At 33.0% G+C, this 13,905-nt stretch overlaps 1 protein-coding gene across 2 annotated transcripts in view; it reads left to right on the top strand.

Moving 5' to 3' along the window:
* CHD1 (chromodomain helicase DNA binding protein 1) overlaps positions 1 to 12,814 on the top strand; it is an 82,315-nt gene extending 69,501 nt beyond the window's left edge. For both annotated transcript variants that reach the window (XM_021085400.2, XM_021085397.2), the window contains 6 exons: positions 19 to 159; positions 4,352 to 4,530; positions 6,988 to 7,084; positions 7,877 to 7,928; positions 8,666 to 8,876; positions 10,028 to 12,814. In XM_021085400.2, coding sequence (XP_020941059.1) covers positions 19 to 159; positions 4,352 to 4,530; positions 6,988 to 7,084; positions 7,877 to 7,928; positions 8,666 to 8,876; positions 10,028 to 10,373 — 1,026 coding nt within the window. In that variant the 3' untranslated portion in view covers positions 10,374 to 12,814. The remainder of the gene's footprint in view (positions 1 to 18; positions 160 to 4,351; positions 4,531 to 6,987; positions 7,085 to 7,876; positions 7,929 to 8,665; positions 8,877 to 10,027) is intronic.
* Positions 12,815 to 13,905: the final 1,091 nt, after the last annotated feature.

Genomic DNA, 13,905 nt, shown 5'->3' with positions numbered 1-13,905 from the left:
TTTTCTCTGCTTCATCAGTTGAACGAATCTAAATCTGAGAGCAAGGAAAGGTCTAAGAAATCTTCATTGTCAGATGCTCCAGTTCATATCACTGCAAGTGGTGAACCGGTTCCCATATCTGAAGAATCTGAAGAGCTGGATCAGAAAACATTCAGCATTGTAAGTAGTAGAGTTTTGGTTATTGGTAACAATCCATATAACATTTATCTTCTTTTAAAGCTTTAAATTTAGGAATGTGTTTGAATTTGATGGTACTATATAGTTAAGATTGACAAAAGCAATAGATTTAAATTTTGAAAGGTATCTTTAATTTAAAATAAAACTGGAGGAGTTCCTGTCATGGCTCTGTGGTAATAAACCTGACTAGTATCCATGAGGATGCAGGTTTGATCCCTGGCCTCGCTCAGTGGGTTAAGGATCAGGCATTGCTATTGTGTAGGTTGCAGAAGTGGCTTGGATCCCGTGTTGCTGTGGCTGTGGCATAGGCTGGCAGCTGCAGGTCCAGTATGATCCTTAATATGAGACCTTCCATATGCTGTGGGTACGTCACAAAAAGACAAAATAAATAAGTCTGTAAAAACTTATTCATACATTAGACTTTAAGAAGAGGTGTTTAGGGAATACTTTAAGTGAACTTTTTTCTTCCACCTTTAGAATTTTAAACTTTTCGATTCCTAATCCTCTTATCCATGTAACAGTGCTTCTTATTTACAGTGAAGCACTCCCTTCTTTTCTAATCTTTTACAGAAAATAAAATAGGAAATAAAAATTAAAATAAGGAAAAAAAAGAATACAAAATATAAGCCCCGGTGTAGTAGTATAATATTCAGTAGGTATAAATTTCCACTGTCAAATTGATATAAAGGTTTCTAAATTTACTGTGTGTATCTTGTAGACTGGCACAGGTTCATAGGCCGTACTTTGAGTAACACTGGTCTAAAATATACTGGTTTAACATGCTACCATGCTTTTATGTTCATCAAAACATAAAGCGAATCAAAGTCAGGGAGACTTTATCGTGGCCTTTCTCCAAAGGGTTTATTTACTGGATCCATTACATCTTATGGATGTAATCTTAAATCAGTTTTATCACTGATAATAATCAAATGCTATACCTGAAAGGTGGAAATTTTCACCTTCTAAAATTATATTTGTGTTTGACCTATTATATTCTCCTTGATCCCAGCTCTCCTTTTTATCCCATTTTCTGCTATTGTATACTGGCTAGAGAAAATTGACTAAGGTTGAAAATTCATTTATTCATTTCCTACTGATTCCATGACATGCCCTAATATAGTTTCAGATGTTTTTCATGCTCTTTCTTAAATAAAGTAATTGCTACCACAGTTTTCTTGTCCTCACTTTTGACCGTTGGCATCCCTCAGATATTTGAATATTGGGGACATTCCAAAGTTCGCTGCTCCAGCTCCTGTCTTCCATCTTAATTACTTGAGCACACATTTATCTTACTTCTTGACTTTTCATTTTTATCTTTTTTCCAGGTTCACATGTTGCAGTTCTTTAGCAACATTTAAGGCTAACCTTTCTGTTTATAGCCTAGATCTTAATCTAGCCTCTCCCTATTTTCTTCGATTTTTTTTTTTTTTTTTTTTTTTTTAACCTACTCTGTGTTGGGCGGAAGTAGTGGGGAGGTGATGAGGGGAAACACTGAACTTTTCAAAACTGCCTCCCCTACATTACTTACTCCTTAACTGAGTTAGGTGAAATTATACCTCTTCCTGTTCTATGCCCACATTTCCTCCTTAGCCATCTAACTTGTTCATATAACCAGTGAAATGGAAAATTTTCTCTGTGCCCAGTGCATGAATTTCTTTTCCATTAACCTTCATAAATGACTTTAAAGTCCCTTGTATTATAGAAAGGAATAATGGAGTCATTTTAAACATGAACTCCAGAGCCCGATTTTCTAAGCTTATATGATTAGGATTTTCTTCATATGTAAACTTTATTATGGAATAGCTTTATTAAGAAATTTACTAGTCTTTTCTCCATCATCATTTTCCTTGACATGTTTGCCTCATCTAGCTAAGTCTCTTAATTTTCTTGTGTCTTAATGATTTGTCTTCTTAAATAGCAGTATAATTTAGAAGTCAAGAAAGAGTATAGTGTTTGAGGTCAAAGCTGAGTTTCGCAGATGTTCATTCTAAGCTTCAATTTATTTTTCTATAAAATAGAGTGAATAATATTGTGAAGGTTTATTGTCAGAATCAGATCAGGTGCATTTAAAGAAGTCTCTAGTACCTAGTAAGTGCTTTATAAATATTAGTTATCATTGCTCCAATTCCCATCTTCAGGCCTTGACCTTAACATAGATATTAGTTATCAGTTCCTTTTCCTCCAGTCACATTCAGTGAGCAGTCATATTGGCTCTAACACACTGGTTCCAGTCACAGTCATCTCTTTCCTAGATTATGTCAATAGTTTCATAGCTGTTCTCACTGCTTCTGTCCTTGCCATCTCACCCTGTACCCTTTCATACCTCAGTTTGTACTCCACACAGCAACCAGAGCATGATTATTATAGGGATAATAAAGTCACCCCATGTTACTTTTCTGTTTAAACCCCTCAGATTTCCCTCATTTTGGATAGATTCATTAAGAGTAGCCTAAAAGACACTACATCTGGTTTACTCTCATCATCTCTGCTGCTTGCTTCACTTACTTGGTTCCAGCCACACTGAAATTTATACTGTTCATTGAACATGTCAAACAAGTATAGGACAGTTTTACTTGCTCTTCCTTACACTCGAAATGGTTTATGCCTTAATTTTTTTAAATACCTGCTCGAACATCACCCTTCTCTGAAATCTTAAATAAGGTAGAACGTTCCATGCTTTTTCTTTCTATTAATTTGTCTGATATGACTATTGCTACTCCCACTTTTCTGTGATGTATTATTATTCTTTTACCATAGTTGTCCCTATCTAATACACACTGTGTTTTGTTTATTTATTGGTTCTATTCTCCTTCTAGAATACAGGTTCCATAAAAGCAAGGTCTCCGTTTTATTTACTGCTCCATTTGTTGTTGTCTAAAACTACACCTAGAATATAGTATATGCTCAGCATATATGTTGAATAAATTGTTTTCTAGCAGAATGTAAACTACCAAAATTGAATAAGGAATTGTAGAGAACAGATATAAGTTAGACTAAAAATTAGGAAGGAAATTAAAGGCTTCCCCTTTAAAAAAGGACATTAAGGAGTTCCCATGTTGTTCAGGTTAAAGGATCTGGCCATGTCACTGCTATGGCTCAGGTGACTGTTGCGTCATAGGTTCTGTCCCTGGCCCAGGAACTTCCAGTGTTATTTAAATTATTCCTGATAAAAGATGGAAAGTATCCTAACTGATTTGAACAAATAGGTCAATAAAACAGAATAAAGTACTCAAATTCACACATTAGAATATAGATATGTACATAATTGATAATAAGAAGGCTCTTCATGGCAGTGATGTGAGGATTTCCTTTTTCATATAGTGGTGTAGGATTAAATAAATGTATTTATTGTCTGTAGTTGATCTAGCCTTAAATTCCTGAAACTTAACCCAACTTGTTACTCATGGATATAATTACTGTAAATTTTAAAGTTGGTTTTTGCATTTATATACAGTAAAATTTATCTGCAGTTTGCTTTTTCAGTAATATTTTTATTTTGGTTTGGTGTAAGATTATAGTTTTAATTATACAAATTGGACATTAGTTGAGTGTGGTACAAGCTTTGGTATGAGTTCCTATTATTAGCATGCCAGTGATATGTAGGCCAAGGAGAAGATTGCCTCCTGTCAACCACCCTCACCTCCCCGACTACTCAAAATGTGGGAGTAGCCAATTCATCATTAGCTACTTTGTTTTGTCCCAGAGATTTAGAAGAATAGGCAATTTATGGTTGTAGCTATATCAATCAATTTTAATGACTTTGTTAGTATGTATTGCTTTTATATATTTAAAAATAGCTTTGCCATTATATATATATTTTTTATTCTATATTCTAGTCAATATAGGATAAGTTATACTCTGAAATATTTTAACAGTCTGTGTTTAAGACTGCTCAGAATGGTGAGGATTAATGTAAAAATAACCTTTTTTATAAGAAGTAAGTAAAATCCAAGGCTTTTACTTATACAAAGACTGCTGTTAAATGGTAATGGAAAGCTGTGCTTTCTGAATAAAATCTGAGGGACAAACCCTTGATATTTAAGAGATATGGGTAAGATTTAATGCTTATTTGAGCATCAAATGAATGTATATAAGTATTATTGAAAGATGTAGATCTTTGTTGAATTCATGTTTTTAATACATGTGTTTATGTTCTCATTTTCCCATTTTAAAGTGTAAAGAAAGAATGAGACCTGTCAAAGCAGCTTTGAAGCAACTTGATAGGCCTGAGAAAGGCCTTTCAGAAAGAGAACAACTGGAACATACTAGACAGTGCTTAATAAAAATTGGAGACCATATCACTGAATGTCTGAAAGAGTATACAAATCCTGAACAGATCAAGCAGTGGAGGAAGTAAGTGATGTGTTTTTCAGGAAGTGTTAGATTTGTAATTTTTGTAACCATTTATTTGTCTACTTCTGCATTGAGGAGGTAACCTGATGATGATTTTCACTTTTTTTTCTTCTGACATTAAAGCTTTTTAAATATTAAGTGTGCATCATGATAAATTACAAGTGGCGTGCCTGCCTTTAAATAGTGAAAGCTGATTATAATTCAGATTGCATTTTATTTTTAAAAATCTCTACAGTTCACCAAATTATTCTCAATAATATCTCCAGAGGTTGGTATACCAATTGTTACATAAATTTACCAATTTGTCTTCTATGTATAATGGTAAAGCCTTGTAAAAATTCGATATCCTCAAGCAGTGTAAAATGCAGACTTCTCTCTTCCCCTTCATTTTAGAAGAGCAACACAACTGATCTTAAAATTATATATCTGAGCTACCTCCTACTATACTAATCACTTAAGGATTGCCAAATCCAGATCACTGTTAATCCAGACTACTAGACAGGTTAGGAAAAAAATAAAATGAGCACAACTCAGTCACTGATACCAGTTTATTAGCTTATTGATTTGCTCTATGCAGTACAGCTGGTTATGAAAACAAAAAACTTGAATGACATTTCTGAAGGAGACACGATTACACTAAAGTTAAAAAATCTTTCCTTGGGAGTTTCCATTGTGGCTCAGCAGTAACAAACCTGACTAGTATCCATCAGAACAGTGTTCGATCCCTGGCTTTGCTCAGTGGGTTAAGGATCCGGCATTGCTGTGAGCTGTGGTGTGGGTCACAGACAAAGCTCAGATCCCTCATTGCTGTGGCTGTTGTGTAGGCCAGAAGCCATAGCTCCGATTTGACCCCTAGCCAGGGAACTTCCATATGCCATGGGTGCAGCCCTAAAAAGACCATAAAGAAAAATCTATCCTTGTCTCCTTTCTTCTTAAACTGAACCAGGACCTGTTTTAGAAAGAGGAGATAAGAAGTTGATCATGATCACTAGGTTTTTGAAAAAAATTGAAACTAAGCTCTTAAAATGTCAAAAGAAACTAAGTCATGAATGTCTAAGAAGAGCCTGAAGTCACGTGCCTATAATGACATGCAGTGTTGACTGGAGTTGCATCATAAGACATGCTTAGTTCCCATGTTGGCTAGGATTTGGCGTTGTGACCTTGAACAATCACCAATACCTATGAGCCCCCAGTACAATCATCTATAAACAAAGACCTTTAAGTCCTTTATAAGTTTTTTTTTTTTTTTTTTTTTTTGCGGTGGGGGAAGGGTTCTTTTTTGGCTGCCCCATGGCATATGAAGTACCTGGGCCAGGGATTGAATCTGAGCTAAAGCTGTGGATCCTTTAACCCACTGCACCAGGCCAAGATCTAACCTGTACGTAGGCTGTGACTGAAGCCACTGAAGTTGGATTCTTAACACACGGCACCACAGCAGGAACTCCCAAATTAAGTGCTTCTATATATTTCTGCCTGAAAAAGTTATTTTCTAGCTAAGAATTTTTGCTTTCTTAGACCTTCTTACTTCCATTAATAACACTGAAAGATGGCTTTCTTTTGGGAAGTCATTCACAGTTTTGCTAAAAAATTTTTTAAATCTTTTAAAATCTTATTTCTTGACTCAGTAAAGATGTTGATGTTAGATGGTTCACTTCCATCATTGACAAATTAGTAATTTCTTTACTCTGTTTACATAAGCAAGATTCAAAATCTTAGTTTAACATACCTACTGAAAAGCTAGTGGTTCAAGAAAAATTTGTAAATATATGAAGCTGTTACTATTTCAGTGATGGCAGGTAGATTTCAACTCAAGGGTCGGTGATTTTTAGTATCTTCTGAGGTAGCTGTGTTGAGAAAGATTCAGAGGCTTCATTTGAATTTATCATGAAGCATTACTGTGATCAATTACTAATCACAACCCTGAGATGGGAAAAGAAGCCTAAAGACACAATGCTGTCCTTGGTTTATAGTGTCTAATCATGTTACTCTCATGATCATTACATTACAGTTATTAAATGACACTTGCTTTTTAATGTGTTACTCAGGACTGTTCTTTCACAAGCTTAACCCATGTTATCTGATGGTATCTTTACTCAGACTACTAAAATGCTTTATTCCTCTTATATCTAATCTGAACCATAATATGAGGCCTTTCCTGATTTGTAAGTTTACTCTCCTTGGTTTCAAATTAGGGTTGATTACTACTTTTCACTCCAAAAATTATGAAGAAAAGGCGTTTGGAAGAGAAGTAAAAGTTTATAGTTTTATTTGAAATCTTATGCATATGTTTCTTCATAACCTTGAAGTTTAAAAAAAAAAATGCTAGAAATGATTTCCTTAGACTGTTCTGTGGAGGGCTAAGATGTGTGTATGTGTGTTTCTAGTCTAGGGAGGAAATGGATTCCATTAAAAGCTCAATATATTTTTCCCACCAAATTAATTTGCCTTGTCTTCTAGAAACCTGTGGATTTTTGTATCGAAGTTTACTGAGTTTGATGCAAGAAAATTACATAAATTATATAAGCATGCTATTAAAAAACGGCAGGAATCTCAGGTAAATTAATTCATCTTTTTAAAAATTTATGTTATTAAAATAGTTTTCCATACGGAAGAATTCAGTTAATAAATATAGAAGGAATGAGGGAAATAGAAAATCACCATTAAATTACCACAGTAAAAATTATTATAGGTAAGGAAGCTAAAAAAATTAATGGGCAGGAAAACAAGATCATGGCATAAGTATCTCCTCCGAGATGATTATTGATTACAAAGAAAAACAATCACTTTGTAGAGAAGCAATTTTAGAGGCTGCTTCACACCACTTAAACAAGCAGTCAAGGTTAATAACACCAGTAATAAGACCCTCTGATGCTATACGGTGTAAAAAAGATGTATCAGTTCAAAATCTAATTATTTGAAAAGCCATGGGATAAATAGTTCATGATTTTTAAAAATATCTGCAAATGGTACATTTATACATTCTAATTTTTTTTTTGGGGGGGTTGTCTTTTTAGGGCTGCACCTGTGGTAAATGGAGGTTCCCAGGTTAGGGGTTGAATCAGCTGTAGCCACTCACCCATGCCACGGCAACGCAGGATCCAAGCCACATCTACGACCTACACCACAGCTGACAGCAACCCCATATTCTTAACTCACTGAGTGAGGTGAGGCCAGGGATCGAACCTGTGTCCTCTTGGATGCTAGTCAGGCTCGTTTCTGCTGAGCCACGATGGGAATTCCACATACATTCTCATTTCTTATCAGCATCAAGATTTTCTTTTTCCTATTTTATAAGAGGTTTTGAAGCCATTTAAAAGATTCTTATATATATGTGCATTTATTTTAGCAAAATAATGACCAGAACAGCAACTTGAATACTCAAGTCATTAGAAATCCAGGTAAGTCAGTCTTAACTAAATTGTTTTGTAAATTAAGTTTGAAAATTGGGCTGTTTTGAGGGAGGTTGTTTTAGAAGATGCCACATTACTAAATCAAGTATCTTAATCCTTTTTAGCTTATTTAGGCGCTTTTCCATAAATCAACTTGTTACCAGTTTCTAGAAATTATAGGGTAATTATTGAATATATTTTTAAAAAATATTATTTGGAATAATAATGTATTCTTTCTGTTCAAGAATCAAAAAGCATAGTTTGAGAAGGAAATAATAGGCCTTAACTTTATTTATTTATTTATTTTTTTGTCTTTTCTAGGGCCATACCGTGGCATATGGAGGTTCCCAGGCTAGGGGTCTAATCGGAGCTGTAGTTGCCGCCCTACGCCACAGCCCCAGCAACGCCAGATCTCAGCCTCGGTAACGCCAGATCCTTAACCCACTGAGCAAGGCCAGGGATTGAACCCTCAAATCTCATGGTTCTTCGTCAAATTTGTTAACCACTGAGCCAAAAGAGAACTCCAGAAACAGGCCTTAACTTTAAAGTGACTGGTTTGTAAGCCTTAGTCTGGCATTTATAGACCATTTCTAAATGCTTAAACTGTATTTGGGAACTGATTTTGCTGGTTGGAGTTAAAACAGGAGTTCTTATAATCTAGCAGTGACATTACTTGGTTTACCATGGGTTTTTTGTTTTTTTTTTTTTTAAGTCATTAACAAAAGTTGGATCCTTTTATCTAACAGATGTGGAAAGATTAAAAGACAATACAAATCATGATGATAGCAGCAGGGACAGTTATTCATCCGATCGACACTTATCTCAGTATCATGATCACCATAAAGACCGACATCAGGGAGATTCTTATAAAAAGAGTGACTCTAGGAAAAGACCCTATTCTTCCTTTAGTAATGGTAAAGATCATCGTGATTGGGATCACTACAAGCAAGACAGCAGGTATACTTAACAGTTTTGTAATTTTGCTTATTCGTGTCTTTTAAAAATTTTGTTGTATTTGACTTTATCAGCCAATTCAGCATTCAAGTAATCAAAACAAGTCTTTTGTAAAATAAAGGTTTTGTTTATAAGTAAAGAAAATAAAATGAGAATATTGGAGAATATTGGCTTAGATACTCTTCAAAATAGAATAGGAAAAATAAAAGCTTGATGGACTATGGCTGAAATGTGGTGGTCAGGAATTCTGCATTCCATGCCAAATAAAAGTACTGAGAAGAGTATAGTAAAAAAAAAATTTTTTTATTTTAGTTGTATTCATTGCAGTAATTGTTTCTGAGAAGCACTGCAACACTATAAACATATCAATTGTAGAGTGACTCTTAAAATTAGAAGAGGGCATGCAATGAAAAGGATCGGCCGTATCTATAGTGATAAATATTTGTAATTTCACAAACTTATGTAACATAGTTTATATTGTTTATAATAAGGACCTTTTGTGAACCAAAACCCATTAAATTATGTTTGGTTTATTTGAAAATGCACATGTTTTAGAGATTATTTTTCATTAAGCTGCCATAAATATTTTTTAGCAAACTGCAACATTTATGTATAGAGTAAGTTTCACAATAATGATTTGTATATAAAGTATTACTATTTAACCAATCAAATTAAGGAAGCTTTTAATAGGCATCAGCAACCAATGAAAAGTCCTTTATAAATTATTTCATAGACTGTCTTAGAGGTTTTTATTTTTTCCTACTTACAGTCTCATAAAAGGCTCTTATTTCAAGGATATTCTAGGTGGATGTAGTTATCTTAATTCCAAGTTTCAGATAGTTAAGTTGCATTAATAGAAATGATGCATAGAATAAACAGTAGCAACCAATCTAAAATGGGGATGTGACATTAGATGCTATCTGAACTGCTTTGTATGGTTCACTTTAGTTTTATGAGTAGTTTTTCCAAGGGCATGCAAAGTTGTTTCTAGTGATTTTTAAGATCACTTATGAATTTTTGTGATGAAGTACTGAATTTGTATACAATTAATTTTGTATGCTTTAAAGTATTTTATTTTTAGTAAGATTTTATTTGTTTGGAAACATTTATTTTGCACTATTAATTTAAAATTTCTAATTTCTCTCTTCTATTAGATATTACAGTGATAGAGAGAAACACAGAAAACTGGATGATCACAGGAGTAGAGACCACAGGTCCAGTTTGGAAGGAAGTTTAAAAGACAGAACTCATTCTGATCATCGTTCTCATTCAGATCATCGGTTACATTCAGACCATCGGTCAAGTTCTGAATATACACACCATAAATCTTCCAGGGATTATAGGTATCATTCAGATTGGCAAATGGACCACAGAGCTTCCAGTAGTGGCCCTAGATCACCACTAGATCAGAGGTCTCCTTATGGCTCCAGATCTCCCTTTGAACACTCAATTGAACACAAAAATACACCTGAGCATACCTGGAGTAGTCGGAAAACATAACAAAAACTGATACTGTCTTTCTGGATTTTTCTTTTAGCCATATATCATAAACCAACACAGTAATTGCCTTACATGACTTGAAAGATATAAACAGATCTTCTATCAGTAGCAGTATTGTTACTTCTTTCCAGGATGCAAGGTCTATTATCCAAACAGAAGAGAAAATATTTTTATATTTAAGGATTATGCTGCACTGTACTACAAATATTGTAGTACTTTTTTTTTTTTTCTTTTTTAAAGAAATGGAAAATGTTTACTATTACAGGGACCTCAACACTGCCCTTCCATATAGGCTGGATAAAAACTGTTTTTAAGTCAGTGATTTTAGACTGACCTCCATTTAAATTATGTTTGTATATGAACTTTACTCTGACCTGTGATCATGTTTCAGGAAGGAATGAAAGAGAGTCTTTTCTTAATAAAGAAAACACACTCAAGGACTTTGTTCACTTTCCAAAGCTACTTGTTTACATTGTACACTGCGACCACCTTGCCGCTTTTCATCACAAGCTTGAATATTTAAATTCTGTACTTATATCTGTAAAATAGCCAGGAATTTCCTGTTTGTGATTATTATGCCTTTTTACACACACAAACAATGGCTGTAAATTATTGTAAATGGATTAAATGAGCTTTCCTTATTTCCTTCCCCTTCTCAGGCTTTTTTTGACTGTTCCTTTCCCTACCAACTCAGGCCTTCTTATCATTTAAAAAATATATATCAGTGTAATAACACTTTTTAATGATTTGTCTTGATGGAATCATTATTTAGAATGTAAAAAATGGGGAAAGGGGCCACTTAATTCCATTAGTCCTTTTTATATTGACTTTTATTAGATACATGTTATTTCCTTTTTCTCCCTTTTTTAAGTCAAAATATTGTGTATGTAGTGACAAAATGGTGAGATATGTAAAAATCTAAACTGCATGCTCTGGAAACCTTTTCAGATGCATTTGGTTTAAAAGGGTAGGTGTATGAACACTTTCAGAATCCAAACGGCCAAAAGTTATTGTAAATCCATTTGTTTTCCTTTTCATGTGGGCAATAATGTCAAATGTGCTATGCAGCCAGGTAACATTTTAGATAAACTTGATTGACTTTTAATAAAAACTGTTACAGTGCACACTGATTGTATATAAAAACCTTATATATGACAAATTAAATTTAAGAAAAAGGATATGTGGGCTCCTGTAATTTTCTGCTGCATTCTTATTCCCTCAAGCACTTAGCTTTTTTTTTTTTAAGTAGTAACATTTAGTTTCCAGAAAAGGATATTTTGGTAAGCAGTTGGAGAGCTAATGTGTAGCACTACCACTAAATCTATTTTGAAGACCATTTAAATCTATGAAGTAAAATTTAGATCATAGAAATCTTTGTTGGATTCTTTTTTTTTCCCTGCAGATATTATTTTAGAATGCCTTATATTTATTTACAGATTTTTATTTTGATATACTCAGTGGGAATTTTTTAATCATGCGGCATACATATGTTTTCTGTAATGTAACAAATTTGAACCTTAACTTTGATAAATATAAGAGTGTATTGATATATTCCTATAATATTCTTAAATGTCTCTTGAGCTATGGGAGTGATGTACAGAAATTTGTCCATAGATGTATTTTTTAATATTTTCCTTTTATCTAGTTAGGTCTAAAATTTACACTATGTGTACAAAACAAAGCTTCTTTATCCCCTCCCACCTTTTTTTTTTAAAGCAATGATTCCTCTTTTATTAGTTACCCTGAATGTAAAGACTACATCCTGGTATGTCAGATAACATGAAGAATAACTCAATTTTTAAATATCTAATTATAATTAAATGTAAAAGTGATGAAACAATTTAGTGTTGGTATACATTTTTTAAGCCTTTCACTTTTTCCACTATTAGTAAAAAATGGTTTTTTATTACACAAGATAGCATTTATTAAAAAATTATAATGCTTAATAAAGTCATAATCATTAACCCAGCAAACAGATTAGGGTTGGCATTTTTAGCTCATCACTTTGTAGCTGGGATATTTGCATTATATCCTATTGTGAAAATTTCATAGAACAGTATTACATTTTTTGAGACAATGGAATGGGCTCTAACTTTAACAATGCTACGTTTAAATATTTCAGCCAACAAATTTGCTGAGTTGAATGAAAAATCTAAATATGTAACATTTATCAATTGATATTATTTATTATTTGTAAGAATCAGCCATTACATAGAAAAGGAACAAGCCATAAGTTATTTTAAAGACACAATGGAGAAGAACTTTAGTACATAGCTATAACAGGAAAACCTTCTCTATAAAATATGCTTAATTTTCGTCTTTTTACGTGCTCCTTCTGATTTGCTATTTTTATCCATTTGTGTTTAATTTCTCAAGGATGAGAGTACTGTATCAATTAACCCTTCACCCTAATAATATACAATAAATGATTCTTACTAAAAGCAATGGCCTGTTTGCATATAAAGAAAATACTCTTTGTTTAGGATATGTCAGAAACTAATTTTCAGACTGGAGAACTGGAGTGTGGATGATTCATTCATTAATTTCAGAGTGATTGGGCTTAATAAAATTAGAACCTTTACAGTTGCATAAAACAGTTTACATGTATAATTTTCCTTTTGTGATCTGTTTTTGTACTTAATGAAAGGGTTGTGTAGATTGATTATATGTTGATTTAGAGATTTCATTTCCTTGAGATTTATCAAGAATATGCACAAAGGGTAAATGGCATAATTCTGTCTTTGCAGTACATTACTGTTTCTGACTAGAAAAATGATCATTGGATTATGAATTTTTAAGGTGGGAGGATTTGAAAAAGTAACTAATCATTAAGTATGGAATTTTTTTTCCCCTGGACTTTCCCAGCTTCATCAGAAACAATTTAAATGTGAACTGGTAAATGTGGCTTAATTGTTAAAATTTTGAGTAGTTCATTACTTAGCAAAAAAAAAAACGCAAAAAAAATCTTTTACAGGGTTTCTGAATTGATAAATTTAAGCATATTAACAAAGATACCTCTATCAAAACAGATATTTAAATTGAGGAAAATTTAAAAATACAAAGAACACTGTAAATCAACTATAACATGAAAAATTTTTAAATGATAGAACATGATAGAAGGTAATATGAGAAGAATGTATATGTGTATGGCTGGGTCATTTTGCTGTACAGCAGAATTTGACATTTTAAGTCAACTAATAAAACTTTAAAATGAAAATACAAAATTAATACATATTAATTATTGCAGCACTTTATGCAAGATTTGTGATGGGGAAACATGTTTAAAAGGAAGCAACTAGGCTATAGTGCAACATCTTCATATGAAAACTGCTAAAACTCGAGGTGTATTTTCAATATTTAAAAGGAAACAATTCAACTGAAATTATACTTCCTCCTGGAAATGACTATAAAAGTGATTTTGCAGAATGCTTTATGCTAATTTTTTTCATTTTTTAAGAACTTAATAGCTCCTGGAAATGACTAGAGTAAGTGATTTTGCAGGATGCTTTATGATAATTTTGTTTTTTCTAAG

Source organism: Sus scrofa, chromosome 2, assembly GCF_054392235.1.
Source record: "Sus scrofa isolate SSC_HxYL_T2T_F1_AM1 chromosome 2, Sscrofa_HxYL_maternal_Yorkshire_Landrace_v2.0, whole genome shotgun sequence".
Taxonomy (NCBI): domain Eukaryota; kingdom Metazoa; phylum Chordata; class Mammalia; order Artiodactyla; family Suidae; genus Sus; species Sus scrofa.
Note: the sequence above shows the minus strand (reverse complement) of the source record. Positions and strands in the feature narration are given on the sequence as shown.